A 23934-nucleotide genomic window follows, 5' to 3' on the forward strand; every position below is an offset into this window, starting at 1 on the left:
AATACCCAGTGCTCATCCCATGTCCTCCTTAACCCATCACATATTTAACCCATCCCCCTGCTGACCTCCCTCCGGGCAATCCTCAGTTTGTTCTCTATAGTTAAGAGTCTGTTTTTCTGGTTTCCCATTTTTCCCTCTTATGTTCATCTATTTTGTTTCTTAACTTGCACATATGAGTGTAATCATATGGTGTTTGTCTCTCTGACTTAGTTCGCTTAGCATAATATATTTTAGCTCTATCCATGTCATTGTAGAAAGCAAAATTTCACTCTTTTTGTTCACTGCGTAGTGTTCTGGCACAAACACACACACACACACACACAATCACCCCACAACTTATTTATACAACTTATTTATTTATTTTTGAAGATTTTATTTGACAGAGATCACAAGCAGGCAGAGAGGCAGGCAGAGAGAGAGGGGAAGGGAAGCAGGCTCCCCACTGAGCAGAAAGCCTGATGCGGACCCTGGAATCATGACCTGAGCTGAAGGTAGAGGCTTTAACCCACTGAGCCACCCAGGTACCCTGACCCCACAACTTCTTTATCGCTCCATCCATTGATAGACATTTGGGGACTTTCCATAATTTGGCTATTACTGATAATGCTACTAAAAGCATTGAGCTGCGTGTATTTCTTTGAATCAGTTTATTTATTTATTTAAGATTTTATTTATTTATGTGAGAGAGTGGGAGAGTGCATGAGAGGGGGTAGGGTCAGAGGGAAAAGAAGACTCCCCAGTGAACTGGGAGCCTGATGCAGTACTTGATCCTGGGATATCAGGATCATGACCCGAGCTGAAGGCAGTAGTTTAACCAACTGAGCCACTCAGGTGCCCTGAATCAGTATTTTGTATTCTTTGCATATGTACTTAGTAGTGCAATTGATGGATGTTAGGGTAGTTCTATTTTTAACTTTTTGAGGAATCTCCATACTGTTTTTCAGAATGACTGCACCACCAGTTTGTATTCCCACCAACAGTATAAGAGGGTTCCCCTTTCTGTGCATCCTGGCCAACTTCTGTTGTTACCTGTGTTGTTAATTTTAGCCATTCTGACAGGTATGAGGTGATATCTCATTGTAGTTTTAGTTTGGATTTCCCTGATGATGATTTGATGTTGAGCAACTTTTCAGGTATCTGTTAGCCATCTGGATGTCTTCTTTGAAAAAATGCCTATTCATGTCTTTGGCCCATTTATTTTTAAACTGGATTATTTATTTTTTGGGTGTTGATTTTGATAAGTTCTTTATATATTTTAGATACTAACCCTTTATCAGATATGTCATTTGCAAATATCTTCTCCCATTCCAAATGTTGTCTTTTAGTTTTGTTGTTTCCTTTGTTGTATAGAAACTTTTTATTTTGGTGGAATCCCAATTGTTTATTTTTGCTTTTCTTTCCCTTGCCTTAGGAGATGTATATAGTAAGAAGTTGTTACGGCTGGTGTCAGAGAGGTTACTGCCTGTGTTCTCTAGGATTTTGATGGTTTCCTGCCTCACATTTAGGTCTTTCAACCATTTTGAATTTGTTTTTGTGTATGTTTTAAGAAAGTAGTCCAGTTTCATTCTTCTGCATGTGGCTATCCAGTTTTCCCAATACCAGTTGTCTTTTTTTCCATTGGATATTCTTTCCTGCTTTGTCAAAATTAGTTGACCTTCTAGTTGTGGGTTGGTTCTGGGTTTTCTATTCTGTTCTATTGATCTGTTCCATTGATGGTCTTTTCTTGGCCAGTACCATACTGTCTTGATGACTACAGCTTTATAATATACCTTAAAGTCTGGAATTGCGATGCCTCCAGCTTTGCTTTTATTTTCCAAGATAGCTTTGGCTATTTGGGGTCTTTTGCAGTTCCATACAAATTTTAGGATTCTTTGTTCTAGCTCTGTAAAAAATGCTGTTGGTAATTTGATAGGGATTACATTAAATATGTAGATTGCTTTGGGTAATATAGACATTTAAAAAATATTTATTATTCTAATCCATGAGCATGGTATGTTTTTACATTTCATTGTCTTATCTTCAATTTCTTTAATCAGTGTTTTATATTTTCAAAATACATATCTTTTACCTTTTTGGCTAGGTTCATTCCTAGATATCTTATGGTTTTTGGTTTTTGGTGTAAATGTGATTCCTTGGTTTCTCTTTCCAGTAAATCATCTTTAAAACAAGTATTGAACTTTTGTTAAAAAGGGAAACAGACAAGTTTGGACAGTATAAACCCACTCACCACTTACCAACACTTAGTAATTGCATGTGGCCTCCTTTTGCATGTTGCTTTAAAGGTGGTTTAATGGCAAGTTTGATGACAGTTAAGTTGATGCCTGGAATTCACAGTGAAAAGGAATTTCAATATGAAGATCCCAAGCTATGTTCTTGACTGCCTAAAGGCACCTGAAATTTATCATGTAAGATCTTAACAATGCTACTGCTTTATCTAGTATGAGAGTATTTGATGGATTTATCAATTTTTTGACGATGCCTTGGTCTCCAGTGTCATTATTCATTGATCAAGGATTTAAAATAATGGAATTTGAATCAACAGTCATGCTGCTGCTTGTGCTTCAGTCATACCTCTCTTCGGCATATTTTTAGATTTCATCCAGTGAAGTTCACAGGCAGCATCTTTTAATTGAATCCAGTTGGCATGTAACATGGCCCAAGAAAATGCTTTCGCTAATGAGATGACATCATTATGTGTTACAGGATTTAAAGTATCAAATTCTCATATGAGGGCAAACTATATTTGTGTAAAAGTTGATAGTCAGCATTCACTGATTTCTTTATACATTCTGGTCTCTATACTGTCTGCAATTCTCTGTTCCCAGGTAAGAAATCTATTAAATGGCATAGAGAAACAATTTCATTTGTCATCAGGGTTTTGAAATTACACAATGATTTGGAAGCACAGGGGAAGATCTTCCATAATAGTCTCTTACCACTCCAAGGTTTGGCAGGTGGTTACCATTCAATAATCATTTATCAAACAACAGAATAAAGAGCTTCCCTGAGGAACCAAGTTTTGCAACAATTCAATGCACTGGGAAGCAGGAATTGTGTCTTTTGCTTCAAACTGCAAGAGAAAAAAAAAATCCCATAAGCATCTACTCAAACACCAGGAATCTCAAAGTACTATTACCTTCTTCACTGAGCTGTCATCAGATATTTATTAAACATCTGTTGTATTTCAAGCCCCTTGCTAGTTTCTGCAAATGCAAAGATGAGTGACATATGATCTCAGGACACCAGCTCTCTGACCAACAGAGAAAGACACATGTAAACCATTAAATAGTGAACTATGACAGAATAACACATACAGTGCTACAGTTGCACAGAGAAGAGTATATTAAATGGTGCCTGAGTTTGCAAACTGGAATGGAAAGGAGGGGAGGGATGACTTAACACATTCTTTGATCAAGGATGTTGAAGAATTTTTCAAGTGGACAAGGGAATGATCCTCTAGGCAGAGGAAATGACTTTTATAGACATCTTTATTGAGAGACTCTACTTTGGAACTGAAGTACATGGGTAGGTGTGGGAAAGTGATGTTGGAAAATAGCAGAACTTTATTATAATCGATCTTAAATGTTGGGGTAAGTTTGAGTTTTCCTATAGGAAGTAAACAAGGACTCATTTTGATTTTGTGGGTCCAATATATGCCAAATTTCATTGATGGTGTTAATTCTTTCTCAAAATGGCTCAAAAGTCTACCATTGTACCTCAGAACTCTAACCATAACAGTTTATTCATTTGTTCATTTATTCATTCATGAAATAGTTAATAAGCATCTAATTTAAGCCAGATACCTTACTATGCACTAGGGGCAGGAAGATTTATAAGACAGGGTTCCTGTGTTGACAGATTGTCAAATGAATGTTAACTACTTTGTTAACTTAACAAAGGTCAATAATAACCTCCTAATGCACAAACCCAATAGATTTTTATACTTACCCTGCTCTAAACACAATTGGTATATACAATAAAAAGAAGAAAATTAAGATTACACAGCTGTATTTAGACAAGGTACACAACTTCATAGACCATAAAAGAAACAATAAAACAAAGTGGTAAGTAGACTAAAGACTGTTAAGATCTAGACATCTTCAAGATTAAAATGAATCCTTTGAGGTAGACCGTTGGTACTGATCTCTTCTTAAAACAGGGGACTGAGGTGAGATTCCTCTCCTTAGAAGAGGAAGCTGAAAAAAGAAGACTGCAACATTTTTCAGGTCTATGGGTTCTATAAAGTTGTACACCTACAAAGGGAAAGAGAAAGTATTAGGGACAGCCCCCCAGCCAAATATAAACTGCGTACTGTGTGTGCAATATCTGCCATATTCCATGGGATAGAAGTCCTGCACTGCAAATACAAGGCTTGGTCCTAGATTGGGGGCTTCAGGGAAAAATCTGGTAAAGACAGTTACAAACCTTTAGAAACAGAGGAGAGGAAGAGACAGGGAAAGAAAGACATTTTCTCAAGCACGTCTGTATGCCAAGTTACTAAGACATATCTGGAAAGTTAATTTTAAGGAAGATAGCCAACAAAATCAACAATAAGGAAATGAAAATGAAAAAGATAAATTTGATAACTTTAAAAAGTGGTCAAGATCATTAAAAATAAAGGAATGACATCCATTAAAAGAAAAAGACATTATGAAATAAGGAGCAGAAATAAAATGAAAGAGATGACTATATAGGAAAACAAATTAGAAATACTAGAAACAATAATAGAATCACTGACAGAAAACAGATTTATGAAACATTCAGAGAGAAAATTCATAATTAAAAGATGACACTGAGAAATTTGTACCACATAGTGGCAAGAGCTGAAAAGGTATGAAACAGTTTATCTCTTCTTCTACTGATGGATATAAGTCCAAAATTTCATGGACTGGGTGGCTTATAAATAGCAGAAATTTATTATTCACAGTTCTGGAGGCTGGAAGTCCAAGATGGCGATGGCAGCATGGCTGGATTCCTGTGAGAGTACTCTTCTGGCTTGCAGACTGCTGTCTTCTTTTTAAGTCCTCACATGGCACAATGGGCAAGGGAGTGCTTTCAGGTTGCTTCTATAAGGGTGCTAATCCCATTCCCCAGGTTTGCCCTCACGACCTAATCACCTCCCAAAGGTGATTATACTTCCTAATGCTTTCACCTTGGGCGTTAGGTTTCAATATGAATTTTGGGGGGACACAAACATTCAGACCATAGCAATGAACCATTTGGGTTGTTCTCAGGTTTTGGTTATTATGAATGAGATCATTGTGACATTTTTGGAGTCTTTTTGCAAACATACAGGGTGATTTCTCTTGAGTAGATTGCTAGGAGTAGAATTGCTAGATTATAGGGTAGGTTGATGTTTATAAAAAACTGTCAAAAAATCTCTAAGAGTTTGCATGATTTCACACTTAGCAACAGCAATGTGTGAAGAGTTCAGTCATTCCATGACCTTGTTAACATTTGGTATCATTGGTCTTTTTTTTTTTTTAAGTCTCTCTCTTTTATTTAATAATTTTTTAAATTTATTTTCAGCATAACAGTATTCATTGTTTTTGTACCACACCCAGTGCTCCATGCAATCCATGCCCTCTCTAATACCCACCACCTGGTTCCCCCAACCTCCCACCCCCCCACCTCTTCAAACCCTTCAGATTGTTTTTCAGAGTCCATAGTCTCTCATTGTTCACCTCCCCTTCCAATTTCCCCCAACTGCCTTCTCCTAACTCCCCATGTCCTCCATGCTATTTGTTATGCTCCACAAATAAGTGAAACCAATTGGTCTTTTTTTAATTTTAGTCATTCTAATATGGGTGAATTGGCATCTCAAGCTGATTTTAATTTGTATTTCTCCAATAGCTGATAATTTTGAACTACACTTTTGTGTTCTTTTGGCCTATGGATGCCTTCTTTTGTGAATTATAGGAATTACTTGGGTTCTAGATTCAAGTTCTTTGTGAGACATGTGTATTACAAATGTTTTCTCCTAGCCTATGGCTTGTGTATCCATATTATTAATAGTGTCCTTTGAATTATTTCCTATGAAGTCTCAATTTGTCAACTTTAAATTTTAAGGCTATTACTTTAATATATAGCCTAAGATTGCAAAGATATTCTCTTATGTCTTCTAGAAGAGAAGACTTAACAGTCATATTCATGCCTGTTGTATATGGGCAAGGGGATTCTTTATAGAGATTTACTATGTTAATTGGAAAAACTTTTTTATATTTGCATGTATTATAGAGAGTTGATTATATATAGATGGGGCATTTAAAATTTATTCCAATAATAGATCTTTAGGCTTAAATGGACAGCTCTTCATGTTTAATAACGTACTTCAAAATGAGAGAATCTGATATTATGCAGTGTAAGTTCATACTCTTTTTTATACTATACCAATAATTATCTGCTACTAATTTCACAATATTTCTGCTCTTTTTAAGTGTACATAAAAGAATATTTGCTTTTTATCTTCAACATTGCATGCCTTTCTGCAAAATTTAAGTCATGTAAGACATGAACTTTTATATTTTAGCTACTGCAGATATATGCCAAGTATTAATGGTATAGTTATTGGGAAGGAATTTGGATAGAAATAAAATTTCATTAATTTAAAACATTATGGGTACACTACTTGTATCTTTTTAAAATCAAATATATTTTCTTTCCAATATGGTGAAAATACAAAAGGGATAATAACCAAACTCCTCCCCCACCACTTTTTTTTTTTTGTAATTTCAAGAGCTGTAAAACAGACAAGAGTAAAGGAATTTATAGCTTTTGTTTCTTTCTGTGCCAAGGTTGTTCTTGACATTCACTCTAAAATGGCCAGTGGGACTAATGTCATGGAAATTTCAGAATTTACTGTCTTTCTGCCTCTGGACTCAGTGAGGGTTCTGTGTCTTTCTATTCATTTGCTTTGTTTTTATTTATTTTAAAAATTGTGTTATCGAAGTATAATTCACTTACCATTTAATTCACCAACTTAAATCATATATTTTGATGTTTTTCATTATAGCTAGAAAGTTGTACAACCATCACCACAATTAGTTTTAGAATATTTTCTTCACACCTGAAAAAGAAGGAGCCTTGTGCCCATTAGCAGTGACTGCCCATATCTCCTTGATCCTTGCCCACCTCCCAGTCTTAAGCAACAACTAATTTTCTTTCTGCCTCTGTAAATTTTTCTATTTTGCATATTTCTTATAAATGCAGTCATATAATATGTAATCTTTTGTGTCTTGGTTTTTTTCACTTAGCATAATGTGTTCATGTTTCATCTATGTTGTGTATATAAGTACTTCATTCCATTTTATGGCTGAATAAAATTTCATTAAATGGCATACCATTTTCTGTTTATCCATTCACTTGATAGAAATTTGGGTTGTTTCCACTTTTTAGCTGTTATGAGTTATGCTGCTATGAACTTTCATGTATGAGTTTTTGTGTGGGCATATGTTTTCATTTCTCTTGGATATATATTTAGGAAGGGAATTTTGGGGTCAAATGCTAATTCTCTGTTTAGCATTTTGAGGAATTGCCAGTCCATTTTTTTCCAAAGTGACCAGATTTGATTTACTATAAATTGATTTTACGTCTGTCCGCAAAAAGGATTTTGGTCAACTTGCTATAAACACTTGAGTTTGGCTTTGCGTTTCCTCTGAGTCTTCAAAATAATCACATTTCTTTAGCTTATTCTTACATGTTCTACAAAAACAAATGGTTAGAGTAATTAGAGGATTTTTTCTTGTCTTAGGGTAAATGTCAGAATTTGACTTTATTGACTTTAAATATAAGGTAGTGCTTTAGTTACTTGGGATTTTGGCAGAGCTTCTCTATTGTGTTCAACTGCACTCAAGTGGAGAGAGTTAGCTTCATGCAAGTGAGAATTTTGGGCTGAAAGATGGAGTCAGTTGCCACAAACTTCGGATTCTTGTGAATTCATAGTTGAATATTATTCCTTGACAGTGGATGGGTTATTCAGGGATGCACTTATGGTTCAATTTGCATGTGTGCTATTGTGCTTTGTGAGAAGATATATACAAAACTGAAGTTATTAGTAAGTCTGTTAAATACCCGAGATTAGACAGAGCTGGTGTGAGGAGAGTCAATGTGCTCTAGACTGTCACACTCTGAGAAGTAAAGGGTGTGTGTGAGAGCTTTCCCTGGCCTGAATGAAATCTGTGCAGAGAAGCGGCTGAGCGAACAGTTATATGTGTTACAGAGACTAGCTGCCCTGTGCAATATAGAAGGCTTTGAATCATTTGAAATAATTTTTCTTGATATACCATAATACTACCTGGAGTTTCCAGTAGAGGTCTTAGGTGCTGTCTTCTAGTGAAGTGTGTGCGACTCTTCACTCTCTAGTCTTAGAGGAGCAGTTCTCTGACATGAGACACCAGAGACCCAGCGACAGCTGTCTTAGGTAGCTGGTAAAGCCACCTGGGGTGACTGCCAACTATGAAGAGCAGTGATGGAAACAACTAGCATCCAGAGAGAACATTCTGTGGGACATTCCTCCAGAGTCATTGCCCTCAGTATCTTCTCTGGGGATAAGCATATTAAGTATCAATTTGGAGAGGACTTATTTTTCTCAGTTTCTGCCAACTTAGCATGAGTCATTTAAGGGAAAATGTGGTGGGATAGTCTTTGCATTTGCTAACCTGCCTTTTATTTTATTTCTTGTCTTTTATTATGTACTGAGAAGAAAGAGTTAATAATTTCTTTCCAAGAAACATGAATGGATGCTGGTCTTTCCAGAGGAACCTGGTATTGGTAACAAGCTTTCTGATTTCAGGTGATAATGTTGTCCAGAAGAAAAAGATAACATAAAAAATAAAGATTCTGCATTAAAACTCTAGAACTAATTTAAAATATTTCAGAAAATATAGAACAAAAATTCAGAAAACAAAGCACAGAGAGAAACTTCTCACACTTATAAGTATTTTTGCTCTACATTGATTGATATGTCTGCCATATGACAGTTTCTTCTAACATTTTGTCTAGCCATGTTGCTGCTAAAAATGGTTTTTCTTTATAATGAAGGTAAGGAGCTTTCTGCTAAAGAGCATTACTCTCTCATATTATAATTAATAAGAAGAATATGGGATTTGGAGTTAGTCAAATCTGAGTTGGAATTCCATATCAGGACATAATCATTTTGGAGGTCTGACAAGATACTTATCTTCTCTAAACCACCTTCTCTCAGCTATTAAACATGGGCAATACCTATCCTGGGAAAATTTCATCTGATGGAATTGAACATGGTATTTGGGTGCCGTGAGTTTTGTTTGTTTTTCCTCCAGGATCAGCAGCCAAGAGGACTGTTTTTTATATTCCTTGTTTGTTTAGAATAGTGGTCCTCAGTTTGAGGTGACTTTGCTCTGGAGGGTATAATTGGCAATGCCTGGAGACATTTTTGGTTCTTACAAGTTGAGATGAGTGCAACTGTCCTACTGCTATCTAGTGGATGGGAGGCAGAGCTGCTGCATCCTGCATGGCACAGGGTGGCCTCGCTGCTCCTCCCAGCAAAGACTTACGGCCCAGAAGTCAACAGTAATGAACCAAGAAACCCTGGGTGGAGGGCAGAAAAGAATGACGCTTCCACTAGGAGAAGGGCTGTACAAAGGAGAAAAAAATATTGCTGTCTGTGACAAAATATTCCTTTTCTTAAGAGATTATGATGAGGAAGAAGAGGACATTGTAATATTTGTTTAAACTTCTTGAGAAAGAGGAGCATTATTAACATGTAAGAATGTATTATACATTTATCGAAAGGAATATTATGAAAAGGTGCTTATCTGAAAGGAAGTCGAAGCCTGTGGATATTATTATGAGTGGGAAAAACAAGACAGAAAAACAACAAGAGTACCTGGGTGCCTCAGTTGGTTAAGCAACTGCCTTTGGTTTGGGTCATGATCCCGAGTCCCAGGATCAAGTCCCACATCAGGCTTCCTGCTTGGCAGGGAGTCTGCTTCTCCCTCCGACACTCTCCCCTCTCATGCTGTCTCTCAGTCTTTCTTTCTCTCTCTCTCGCTCTCAAAAAAAAAAAAAAATAGAAGCCACACATGACTGGGTTTCATTCTTATCTCTAATACTTGTTTATATGATCTTGAAGAAATGACTAACCCCTCTGAGCCTTGATTTCTTTAACTATAAAGTAGAAGTAGTAGCACCTGCCTCAGAGGATTATGAATTTGGGATTTATATTAGGATTAATGAAGTGATAAAGAGTTCAGAACATCATACCAGACCAACCAATGTCAATTCTTTCCCATGGTGAGGTTTGGAAATTGGGTTTGGTGAGTACTGTTTTTTTTTTTTTTTTTTTTTTTTTAAAGATTTTATTTATTTATTTGACAGAGAGAGATCACAAGTAGAGAGAGAGGCAGGCGGAGAGAGAGGAGGGAGCAGGCTCCCTGCTGAGCAGAGAGCCCGATGCGGGACTCGATCCCAGGACCCTGAGATCATGACCTGAGCCGAAGGCAGCGGCTTAACCCACTGAGCCACCCAGGCACCCATGTGAGTACTGTTTTTTAATTAGAAAAAATTTTATTCTGGGAAGAATATGGCAAAGGGTAGCAGAACCAGCTATAAAGATTCTATGTAAGTTATTTAGATTGAAATATTTAATTTTTCTGGCTCATTTGTGTGCATGGTAAAGATTTATAAAAGGAACAAATTCTATTCAGTAAAGAGTAGATCTACTTTTTTTTTTTAATTTTTTATTTTTTTTCAGCATAACAGTATTCATTATTTTTGCACCACACCCAGTGCTCCATGCAATCCGTGCCCTCTACCATACCCACCACCTGGTGCCCCCAACCTCCCATCCCCCACCCCTTCAAAATTCTCAGATCGTTTTTCAGAGTCCATAGTCTCTCATGGTTCACCTCCCCTTCCAATTTCCCTCAACTCCCTTCTCCTCTCCATCTCCCCTTGTCCTCCATGCTATTTATTATGCTCCACAAATGTTTTTGTTTTTGTTTTTGTTTTTGTACCCTTCCCTAATTTCTTCTCAGAGGAAACTGAGGTTTTCAGAGAGTGGAACCAAGATACTGAGGTCAAGAACAGTCTTTAAAATGAACTGTGGCCAAGGGTGAAAGAAATTCAGGCTAGGGAAAGCCCAGTTTTACACAAGGACAGATCTCAGGGGGTAAAACTGACAGTCCTGGACAAGACCTGCGATAAACACAAAATATAAGTAAGAGCATTTCTAAAATAGCGCATTAGGATATCCCCTTAGTTGTTAGGAGGAAAATCAACTTAGAGGCCAAAGTTGTGTTCAGAAGTCAAAAGAATTCTGTGTTCAAAAAAAAAAAAAAAAAAGAGAGAGAGAATGTTATCAACAGTTAGGCTGAAGATGTAGCATGGTAAGGAAAAAGGTACACCGAGGTCAGGGTTTGTATCCAAATGGAATAAATGGATGAGTATGAAGAGAAATGTTAAGGATGTTGTGCATTTGCTAAGCTAGCTGAGGAGTGTAAGAATATATTTGGGATTTATCTTCAGAGCACATAATATGTATCTTAAAATCTCTTTGGGTTATACTGATATTGAACTGACCATGACTGGGCAGCAGTTGCCAGAGCAGAGAAAGTGATGGAAATGGAAAAAGCATGCATCCCAGACGTGGATAAAAATCCTCCCTCTTTTTATGGCCATGGCTGAAAGCAAGGAAGAGTAATCTGATACACATAAAAGATGGGAATGGGGTAACCTCTCCAGCCAGCCCTAACTTGAAAAACTGGAGGACTTTTAATGTAATAGTATAGGAGAACCTACATGGATTTGTGAGTGTGTTTCACTATTGGATTCCTATTAGGTGTAAGCAAATATTGAATCTGATTTGTATATTCTGGTTGTGACAAGCTATTTAAGTCCTCTGAACCTCAGTTTTCATCTATCTAATCTTTGCTAGTCTTTATGCAAAAGAACAATTTATCACTTTTTATTTTCAGGCCATTTCCCTCTAGCAATGTATATAAAAGCTATTTCTAAATAAATTTTATCTAGAAAAGCCTACCTATTCTCTAGACAAATGATGTTTCCCTTTTATCATCCAGGCTTAAAATCTGTTTTTTCATTCTTCTTCTTCTTCTTTTTCTTAATTAATTAATTAATTTTTAATTAACATATAATATATTATTAACCCCAGGGGTACAGGTCTGTGAATCACAAGGTTTACACACTTCACAGCACTCACCATAGCACATACCCTCCCCAATGTCCATACTTAAACTCTCTCTTTCCTCCAAATGCAATTCTAGACCTTTTTTCATAATAATTCTCATTCATTGCCACAATTGGTCTCCTACATCCTAAGGCAATCCTTTACACCTTCCAGGCTCAAACTATCTTAATTACCCGCTCGTTGGTGTTCCTGCCTACATTCACATCTTTCTCCTCTGGTTGACGGTCTACACTGGAATTTTGCACCCAATTACCTACATTATTCCTTTTCCATGAAATGTGTTTCTTCACTTTGGTTCTTCTGGTGATATCATGCTCATCCTTTAGCTCATCTCCACATCTTGTTAGACACCCTGACCTCTCCAGGCAGATCTGATCACTGCATCCCGTTATTACCCTACTACTAAGGCTGGAGTCCTGGGGATGTAGTGGTAACGTGAATGCACATATTTTGTTCTATGTGTATGCTACTATGCTGTACTTTATATCCTAAAACCTAGATGGTATTTCTCATGTGGTGCAATAGTTATTTTTTAAATCTATTTCCTACACTCATCTGTGAGTCCTGTGAGTATCGATAAGGGTCATGTATCTTCAACTTGGTATTCCAAGATCATGTTACAGAAAACTGTATATATACATGATCAAAGGTTAAATGAACCAACGTAAGAATGATACACTGTATATTCAAAGTAATGACTATCCATTTTTATATGATAAAGTTCTGATACTCAAGGTACCCAATTTGCTTAACACTGTTTTTCTGTATAAATCTGGTTTGAGTGTGGGGAAGTTTTTTCAACTGACTTCTGAAATTTCTTTCAAAGTAAAAGAATATTCATTACTTTAACACTCCTGGGCTCTGCACCTGTCCTTTCCTACTAGAAGTAGAGGGAGGAATTCTCATGGGTAGTTCTGGAAATAGGAATGAGCACAGGTAGCTGAGCCTGTCCCTTCTCTTTTATTTTTGGGTGTTATCTGTTTATTGGGAACATGTTCTGGTTTGCTTCTCATGTCATGTAACCAGGCTTGTGGTTGTTCAGCAGCCTGTGACTGGCAAGGTAAATCTGTCTAATATGGGTATGTGGAACTTATAGGCACTTTTAATTTAAATCTGTTTACATTGACTTCGTATATTTTCTTTTTCCATGGACATTCCTATTTCCATCTGCATGTTTAAATATTAAATGTTAAATAATTTCTGAAATAATTCTAATTATTTTATATATGAGAATAAGAAAAACTTCAAAAACTTGTTATCTTCTGTGATAGCCTCATTAACATTTTACAAAAATAATTTTCAATTTGCTTCTAAATTTGCTGACATTTATTATAATACTTTTCCTTTATGTTATAAAATAGTCTAATGTACCACAAAGTATTAAGTGACATAGAATGTGAAAAGTCCTTTGTATGCTGTCAGGTGCAATTCATTTACATAATTTTGTTATTAAGATGAGCAGTTTTCAAAAGTAATTTATTCTGAAGATTATGTGGCCTTTAATAATATTTTATAAGTTACAGAAAAAACAGAGAACTTTCAGGTTTTGTCTCTTTTTCTAGCTTACCTTATTTTCTCTTGTACGTGCTAGTATGTCTCCATTTGGTCTATTTTTCTTCTCTTTCATAGATGACATAGTCTTACCACTTAATCTTCCATAGTCAGCAAGGGGGAGATTGCTGCTTTAAGGTTAAATTCATCAGCTTGGTGGTTATGGTATTTTGGTGATTTATGGATGTTTATGACTCAAGTATGAATACAAATGAGGGCTGTCACAAGTACCATCATCTTCCTTTCCAGTTCACTGTAGTGCCTTACCATCCATGAACTAAACCAAATAGACAAATATCTATAATTGTAAAACCAGTTACACCATCTACAGTGGAAAGCCCCCCGTGAGAGTTAGTCCCAGGTAGTCTTAGGTAAACCAGCACAACACAATGGCACAGATGATTTTGAACTTCATGAGTTCCAGAAACAAAATCACGAAGATATTTAGACATTCTCGTTACACATGTGTCCATCATTAGGAGGTATGTTGTTAACTTCCGTCTCTTTGGTTTGCAGTTTTCAGGCAAGACTTTGCAAATAGCTGCTCAAGAGAAAGAGAGAGAGAAAATATATATCTTTACATGAATTTTTTTTTTACATTAGTTTATCAGCAGGTCAGCATTATTGCATGGTACCAGGGTGATGATGATGTGGCTTGCAGGCATCCGGAAAAAAATGTTCCAAACTCAGTTTATGAAACTGTCAATTGCTGACAATGATATATAAACAAGCTGGAGGAGATATAAAAGAAATGGTCCTTGGCACATGATGTATGTACTGTACCTCGAACATTTAATAATGAAAATTATTGAAAACATCAGCCTGTTTATCTAATTCATTATTTTATCCTGTTGTTTGGAACAGATAAAAATGATTACTTCATGGAAAGCCATGTAAAAGAATAGATAGTGGTTTGTGTTAAGTGAAAATGTTTTTCATAACTAAATTGAATAGGGAATTAATTATACTCTTAACTACCAGACTTCTGTCAATCATATAGGAATAAATAAGGAATACACGCAATTAAAAGAACAAGGGTAATTATTTAAGTAATAAAAATAATTACTATAGATCGCTTCTCGGCCTTTTGGCTAAGATCAAGTATAAAAGTAATTACTATAGAACTTTTTCTATAAATGCTATGTATAGCATTTATCTGCTATATATATTATATATAAATAGCCTGTTATATTGAAATTAACTATCTGTATTACAACCTTATTAATATTATTCTAAACATTTCACATTTATATCTAAAATAATGTTAGAGCAATTTTAATTTGTATTAAAAAAGAAATAGCCCTCTTATGGCTGGATAATATTCTTAATTGGTTAAATATGTAGGAAATATGTAAGAAAGTCCTTTGTAAATTTTGATGCCATTCAGCTGTAACCTTTTTAAAAAAAGAAAAGATTTCAAAAGGTTTAGAAGGTCTCAGATACTTTGAAGATTATCTGTTAAAAAGTATTAGAAGACCCATTGACCTCTCAAAAATAGCAAAGGAGTTGCAATTTTTCAAAATATTGACTCTAAAATGTTAATATATGTCTAAAATGCTTGATTATTAAAATATTAATAAAACAATTATAAAATGCCATTCAGAGTTTCAAATATATATATAGTTGTATGTTTTCAAACTTAACTCATTGTTCATCTTTTCTTTTTGATTTTCCTATTTTCTCCCCTTGTCTTTGGAGATGATATCTTTAAATATTTCTCTCCAAACCTTGATCATATCTGCAATGTGTGATGATTTTGTGTTAAGTCTAATGAAATGAAGAACATCTTTGACTTAACTAATGTAAGTAGGTCACACAGGACAGCAATGTGTCTGACAGAGTTGCTGACACAGTTCAAGGATGGAAGGTTCCTTTGATGACAAATAATACAGAAGCTTATGAAACACAGATATACAGGAGGCTGTGTAACAGTCCTCTTGTGGAGGAAAAGGGTTCCCTGACCTCCATGAAGCTGCAGGAAATCTCAGCCATCTACGCTAACATCTGTATGTATTAAAAATTCCAGTAGCTGCAAGCAAGTCAGACCTCTGATGCTGATGATTTCTTTTCACATTCTGGCCTCTCAGGAGAACCTAGTCAGAAGGAAAGGCCTGGGCAATAGTCCCAGGCTGGGAGTATGCCGAGAGCGTTTGAGGAATATATATTGATTCCCAAGACCGCTATAACAAAGCTCCACACACTGAGTAGGTTAACCTGAACGGATTAAATAGAAATTGATTGTCTCAAAGTTTGGAGGTTAGATGTCTGGTTTCTTTTGAGGCTGTGATGCACCCCCTCCCTTACCTCCCCTCACCCCGTGTCCTGTTTTTATTGTTCTGCAGCAGAATGACCAACATAGGACATAAATGCAAATATTCAGCTGTGCAGAGGGGATGGTGTTTAACTATAAATGGGAGAATGATTTTTTTAAAGAATAAATATTTATACACAACTCAGGTCCTACAAGCACCTGGACTCTAGGTCTGTGTAGTGAAGCTGCCTCACCTGTGGACCCACAGATCTATTCCAGTCCTCTCTTCTAGCTTCTGGTGTTTGGCTGGTAATCTTTGATGTTTCTTAGCTTGGAGATGTCTCACCTCAATCTCTGTCTTTATGTTCCCATGGCATTCTGCCCGTGTGCAGGTCTTTTTGTAAAGACACCAGTTGTATTGGATTAGGGACCTCCCCTAGCCCCAGAATGACCTCATCTTAATAATTACATCGACATTGACCCTGTTCCCAAAGCTGATCACAAACGGAGCTACTGGAAGTTAGGACTCTGAACATGAAATTTCGGGGACCCAGTTCAGTCCATACTGGAATACCTAGATGGCTAGTGGTTTTGGAACACCATGAGTGGGGTGTGGTGAGAGGAATGGTAGGTGATGAGGTAAGAGAAATAACAGCTGCCAGAGTGTTTAGAGCCTTATGGGTCATCATAACATCTTGGGTTTTTACTTTGAGTGATAAAGGGTTTTGAATGGTGGAACAATATGAACTAATTTTAAAATGGTGACACTGGCTGGGGTTCCTGGGTGGCTCAGTCAGTTGAGTGTGGGACTCTCGGTTTTGGGTTGGGTCATGATCTCAGGGTCATGATATCAAGCCCCATGCTGGGCTCTGTGCTGAGCATGGAACTTGCTTAGGATTCTCTCTCTCACTCTCTCTCTGCCCTTCCCCTTGGCTTGTGCTCTGTCTCCAAAAAAAAAAAAAAAAAAAAAAAGAAGGAAGGAAGGATATCACTGGCTGGCAGATTAAGACTAGACTGTAGTTTAGCAAGGGAGAAAGGAGAGACACAGCAGGTGTCATGGAGACCCAGGCAAGAGATGTCAGTGAGCAGAGAACAGTGATAGCAGTAGAGCTACTAACAAGAGGTCAGGTTCTGAAATTAAATACTTTTGAAGAGAGGTGGGATAGAATTTGCAGAGGGGTTCCACGTGGGGTATGAGAGAGAGAGGAGTCAAGTAAGATTCTGCACTGAGTAACAGGAAGGAGAAAAGTGCCATTAAATGAGGTGGGAATGTGTGGGTGTAGCAGGTGTAGGGGTGAAATCAGGAGCAGTCTGGAACTCGTACTATTTGCATATCAGTTCTCCTGGATCTCGGGATTCCTATTTTTTTGTGTTTCTCCTGCTTTTATTTTTCATGTTTATTGAGCTATTATTAGTGAATTAAAATGGTATATATTTAAGGTATAACGGATATGATGATTTGATATACATATATATTGTGAAATGATTACCACAATCAAGCTAATTAATGTATCCATCATTTCAGATAGAGGCCTCCAGTTATGGAATGGGTAAGTTATGGGAATAAAAGGCACAGAATAGGGAATACAGGCAAAGGCATTTTAAGTATTATGTGATGTCAGATGGCAGGTACATTGCGGTCAGCATTGCAAAATGTATAGAAGCTGAATCACTGTTACCTTAATGTTAGCTGAATACACCTAACATTAAGGTAACACCATTCATTAACTATAGTCAGATAAAAAAAAATCTTTTCACATAGTTACTATTTTATGTGTGTGTGTGTGTGTGTGTGTGTGTGTATGGGAAGAACACTTAAACTCTTTTGGCACATTTTGAATTTACAATACAAAATTATTAGCTATTTTTACCAGGCTGCACCTTAATCTCCAGAATTGATTTATCCTGCATAACTGAACATTTGTGCATTTTGACCAACATCTCCCCATTTCCCCCATTCTCCTTTGAGATATTTCTTTACTTCAACTTTCAGGACACAAACCCCAGTCTTGGCAGTACTCATTCTCTTTTTAGAATCTTCTCTGCATTGTATTTTTCTTCCATTATGAGACCTCACTTCTATTATTCACTACTTAGCAAGAAAGCAATGACTGCTTACTACCTGTCAGAGAAATGTGCCCGTTTGATCCTCCCAGTTCTTTACTCTCTATTTTCGTATTCTTTCTTGTTGTGGTCCAGCAAATAAAGGAAGAGAATCTGGTGAGGTATGATACACCAACTTATTTTAAAAACACACAAAGGGGGCACCTGGGTGGCTCAGTGGTTAAGCCTCTGCCTTCAGCTCAGGTCATGATCTCAGGGTCCTGGGATCGAGTCCCACATCGGGCTCTCCTCTCTGCAGGGAGCCTGCTTCCTCCCCTCTCTCTCTCTGCTTGCCTCTCTGCCCACTTGTGATCTCTCTCTGTCAAATAAATAAAATCTTTTAAAACAAACAAACAAAAAAACACACAAAGGACTTTTGTAGCTGTCATATTAATATGCTTGAAGTTTCCCTCTTCTATTTATTTAAATAAATAGCATTCACAAGATTATTCTGCATTGGATAAAGATAGCCTTCTTTTGGGCGCCTGGGTGGCTCAGTGGGTTAAGCCGCTGCCTTCGGCTCAGGTCATGATCTCAGGGTCCTGGGATCGAGGCCCGCATCGGGCTCTCTGCTCAGCAGAGAGCCTGCTTCCCTCTCTCTCTCTGCCTGCCTCTCCATCTACTTGTGATCTCTCTCTGTCAAATAAATAAATAAAATCTTTAAAAAAAAAAAAGATAGCCTTCTTTTTTTATTATGCAAATGCCTTTATTGGAACTAATACATTGCTACCAGATTACATCACTTTTCAGAGTTAGAGTAACATTATGATCTTGGAAACTATAGCAAACAGCTTGACAAAGCAAGAGTACATTATGTCCTACATACATATTTTATTTTTTAGTGACCACATCTCCTTGTTTTAGGTGGAAAATTAGAAAATTTATGGTACACTTAGCATGCTTGGCCTACCATCTCCTGTCTACGTTCTGAGCACGCTCTCTCCTCAAAAGTGTCATATTCAACAGCATTTTAAATCTAAAGAGAGAGTTTGATGATACAAGTTTTTAAAACAAATAAGCATATATGGAACCAAGTGTGTGAAGACAAAATATGTCAGCTGTTTACAGCTTGGGTGTGAGAGGGTAGGTGCAAAATCAAGGTACACTTTTTCTCTACCTACAATGTATGGTTTTTACGTACTTGGAGACCCCTTAAAAAAAGTAGCAAAATCATCAGTCTTATTTAATGTAATCAAAATATTCTTAAATGTACAAAAAAGATCACGTAGAAAGAATACTGTAAAAAGATACTGATCTTAAGAATAAAAGAATATGAAAAGCTTCTATTACTTCTGCCAATGTTCTGTACTACAAAGATAAGCAAAGGATACTCTTATCCAGATACCCTCTGAGCCCGGTTCTCGAATAAGAACTAGCATCCTGGATGGAAAAGCAAAGTTATGGTCTAAAGTATTCATATCCAATCATCTAAGCAAGTCCCAAGAGGCAGACATTCTAAGGGGGCGGCAAAGATACACAGAAACGACATACAGCAATGGGAAATGTCATGGGCAGCGATCTAGGAGGAGAGAGTAAATGATCTGGCCGTGAGTGCATTTCAGGTGTGCCTGACAAATCCAGCTGTGACTATGGGAAAGAGGAGCTGTCGCCATTAAAACTCTTCCCCTGTGAGCTCTCAAGATGAGGAATCTTGTTCATCAAAACTATGAGTCCTTGCAGTGACCATCAGTTCTTTAAGCCATGACCGCTTCCCCTGGAAAGAGCTGACCTGCTAATCATGCACCTGGGAGCAAGGCTGTTTTTACTCGAATTGGTTATTTTACACCCACTTCATTCCCCTGCCCATCAAGCATGCAAACACAGTCATGACCATCTTGGGCTTTACTTCCACAAGGTCTTCTGGGAGAGCGTACACCCTGGCTCCGATTCTTCTAGCCATTGACACGGTGTACTTGGCATTATTGTGCTTGTCGTCTTCTGTCAGATTGCCACTCTTAACAAGGTCATAGTTTATGCAGCCCGGCTGGATGGCATCAATTAAATCCACAACGGCCAAACTGGAGTTGATCGTCTTGTCCTTAAAACTCTGAATGGAAGTTGAGCTTCACTCAATGTTCTGTTCACCCAGCTCACAATGATGTCATCATTGGCTTTCTGCCCATCTCCAAGGTCTTCCAGAACATTGAGGGTATATCTTCTCATCAGCTGCCAGACTAAAGCTAGAGTCAGGGTTTGGTTTCCATCGTTCAGGTCTTGCCCTCCGATACCAACCAGGGAGAATTTGGCAGGATGCTTCCCCAATTCAACAGCATAGTTGCAGTTTTCCAGCTTTTTCATGTTGGCTCCGAGTTTTGGGTATGGAGGTTTATTAACCTTACTCCAGTCAACAGGAACTTTAATTCGTTCATACAACTGTAAGATTACAAGGGCATCCTGCAGGTCGGCATAGAGATGGCTTACATGGGGATTAACTCCAAGAGAATTCATCCAGTTACGGAAGGTTCTTTCTTCACAAGTTTCTCCTTCCAATAGAGTCCAGTCAATGTCCTGGTTCTCGGGCTTGGTTAGTGCCGGGTATTTATTAAACAGGTTAGCCACAAAGGCTAAATTCAGTTTGGGGTTTCCACTGACAACGTCAGCAGGGGTGACAAACTGTCTGCACCCTAACTTGTCTGCTTGTTGAAGCATACTCTCAGCTCTCTTCAAATCATCTGTTTCATTGAAACCTGACATATTAATATCTATCCGCGGTTCACCTTCCTTTTGTCCTTTTGGTGCAATTTGATTGAGAAGGTGGAAATAGGCTTTGGAATCCTTGATGTCAGCACTGAAGTTGTTGATTTTCTGCCAGCCTGAGTTTTCCAAGTGAAAGTTCGCCCATCTGAGCAGAAGCTCCTCCGGAGACAACTTCATAAGCTCCTCCAAAGTCTCACCATCTCGAAGTAAGGCAGCCAAGGCTTCATTCCTGCTTAATTCAATGTCAGCAAACAACCCGATCTTAATAATCTGCCAAAGCAGCCCCAGAACCAGATGTGGTTTCCCAGCCCGCAAATCCTCCGCACCGATGTTCACAACGTGACACCCAATGGCAGAAGCAGAGTTCAGGGCCAAGTTTAAGTTTTCCTGAATGATGAAGGGTGTCAGTTTCTTCTTGTTGATTGCTCTTTTATCAATTGTATCAGGAACTGAAAGGTTGATCATTTTACAGAGCACAATTCCATCGCCAACAGCTTTGAACAGGTCGTCAGTATTCGGGTTCATGGGTATTACATGTCTGCAATCAGGATCATTTTCCAAAGCTTTGTTTATCCAGTTAACAAAGGCATATTTTTCTTCCTCTGAGTAAGAATGCTGCGTTCCTTCACTGGACAGCTCGGAAGTGCCTCCCAGAGCACAAATCCCTTCTTTCCTGTTGATTGCCTTGCGGAAGGTTTTAGCAATATCGCTGCTTTTTACCTCTTGGAAAATATAAACAAATTCATCGAAACTTATCTTCCCATCTTTATTCCTGTCACCATCCAGCATGAGTTTTTGAATAATTTCTCTCACTTTATATCCTGGTAATGGCATATTGGCCTCCTTGAAAAGCTCATGAAGTTCATAGTCACAGATGAATCCCTTGCTGTTGAGATCAACTTTTGCAAAGGCCTCTTTGAGTTCATCAAGCTCATCTTTGGAGATCTGAGTGGTAGCCATTTCCTCCATTTAAAGATCTGTGATGTTAAAATCTCACTCAAGAGGGACAAACTTCTCAGTAGATAAGCTGGGTGAATCACCTTTCCAAGTAGTCTGAAGCTATAAAGTCGCAGAGTCCCGGATCTGGCCCGACAGCCTCCGACCAACGCACCCAGATAACTTCTCTAAAGATAGCCTTCTTATAAATTGATTATACCTCTGCAGAAAATAATATTTAGAAACATTCAAATAGAAAAGATTTTTTAATGAGCATACTGATGTTTTTGTGTAGACACTTGAAGCAAGAATTATTTATTATGTTTGATGCCCAGATTATGTGGCATTAATTAATTGTTAATTCAATCGAAATTCATTATTGAGTTTCTACATGTGGAGAATGAAGCACAAAACTCACTTTTGACCTGTTTATTTCCCATTGGAAGCTCTTTGGAAGTGATGCCCATAGAAGTATCACTTTTACGACAACACTCTCGTTTATATATACTAGGCTCACATGAGACAGTTAGGTTTTTAAAGCCACTTGTCTGGTTCTTGATTATCTTAGGCTTTTTATCATTGATCTTATGCAGCTTCTGTAGTCGTTTCCTTTACTATCACTCATTGGTTTTCTGTAGTTAAGTTCTAATATCCATATCTGTCTGAGTCCTGTTCCTTTTCATTCTTCCCAGGAGGACAGCCAGGTGGTATTCAGGTAGGAAAGCCTGGAAGCCAAATCAAGTTGGGGAAGAGGGAAAGGCTAATTACTAATGTGTTTTAAGGATGGAATTCTAGAACAGCGAGGCAGAGCTAGTGAATAACATGTCATTTCCTAATCATAATTTGGAAGAAAAAAATGCGCCCAATCAGAGAATGAAAAAAATGAACAGAAATTTGATAGCAGAAGAAACAAGAATCAATATGAATTATTGGTTACTTTTCAGTGATGCTAAACCCCTAAAATTTATCCATTGGACTTCTACACATACCACATACTCAAGTGTTTTCAGAAGCTACAGTGATTTCAGCTTGATAACAAAAGACTCCTGAGTAGATGAGGCCACACATATCTTTAGTGATTGCAACATGCCTTCATAGACCCACATAAATCATTATATAATATATGTCTCTAGACTGGGTCTGACGAGGAATTCCTGAGCAATCCAAGATAAGAAGAGACCAGTTGCTTTATCATTGGTCCGCTTCTCTCAGTGGGAGAAATCTCTGACATTTGTCTTAGGTCCAGGCCTTAGAGTCTTCCTAAAATGCTCTCCAGACTCTTAGACCAGTTGATTAACTTTCTTTCTGCCTGTCTGTTGATCTTGCACTGAGTCTTGGTTATGAAGCCATCTGCCTCAGTCATGATTATTACCTCAGTCAAAATATTACCCTTTTCTGGTTTTTTAAGCCTTCTGTGAGTTATACATGCTCTTGATCCTATCCTATCTGACTTTGCCTTCTGCTTAAGACAGATGACCCCAATCTACTTCGTTATACTGGACAGAAGGGAGCTTCTTACCTCAATTGTAAACTGATGAGTGTTGGCTAAATTTGGGGTCATTATTTTTTTTACTGTTCAGAGCACATCTTCATTTCCTTCCAGGATCATAGAAGTCTGACTAGGATAAGAATTTTATTTTTGTTGGTGGTAGGATCAATAATATGCATCAACTGATTATTGCTTTTTCTGCATGGTATTCCACATTGTATTTTCCACTGTTGTTACATGATCTTTTTTTTTTTTAATTAATTAATTTATTTGACAGAGATCACAAGTAGGCAGAGAGGCAGGCAGAGAGAGAGAGAGAGAGAGGAGGAACCAGGCTCCCCGCTGAGCAGAGAGCAGAGAGTAGGACCCTGAGATCATGACCCAAGCCAAAGGCAGAGACTTTAACCCACTGAGCCACCCAGGCGCCCCATCCACTCTTGTTACATGATCTAAAACCAACCACAAAATCTTGCTATTCTGATTTTTCCTACTCTGGAGTGAGGGAGGGGAAAGTATATGATTCAATCAGACTGTATTTCTTGGTATTTGTATGTGCTTTTGCTTTTCCTAATGCTAACTGTAACTCATATCTTAGCAAACATGGGAGTGTTCTCTGGATGTAGACAACTATAAAAGCATATGTAGTGGGAAGTAAAAGTTGGAACTTAAGGAAAAAAAACATAAAATTTGAAAAACTATAAATATGAGACCAAATAAATG

At 37.6% G+C, this 23934-nt stretch overlaps 1 protein-coding gene across 1 annotated transcript; it reads right to left on the minus strand.

The window, feature by feature from the left end:
• Positions 1-18776: 18776 nt before the first annotated feature.
• Positions 18777-21907, minus strand: LOC125092904 (plastin-3-like). Its single transcript, XM_047717400.1, is given in 2 exon segments — positions 18777-20153; positions 20156-21907. Coding segments are annotated over 2 exon segments (1884 nt in total). The 5' UTR covers positions 21759-21907; the 3' UTR covers positions 18777-19872.
• Positions 21908-23934: the final 2027 nt, after the last annotated feature.

This window comes from Lutra lutra, chromosome 2 (assembly GCF_902655055.1).
Source record: "Lutra lutra chromosome 2, mLutLut1.2, whole genome shotgun sequence".
NCBI classification, from domain to species: Eukaryota; Metazoa; Chordata; class Mammalia; order Carnivora; family Mustelidae; genus Lutra; species Lutra lutra.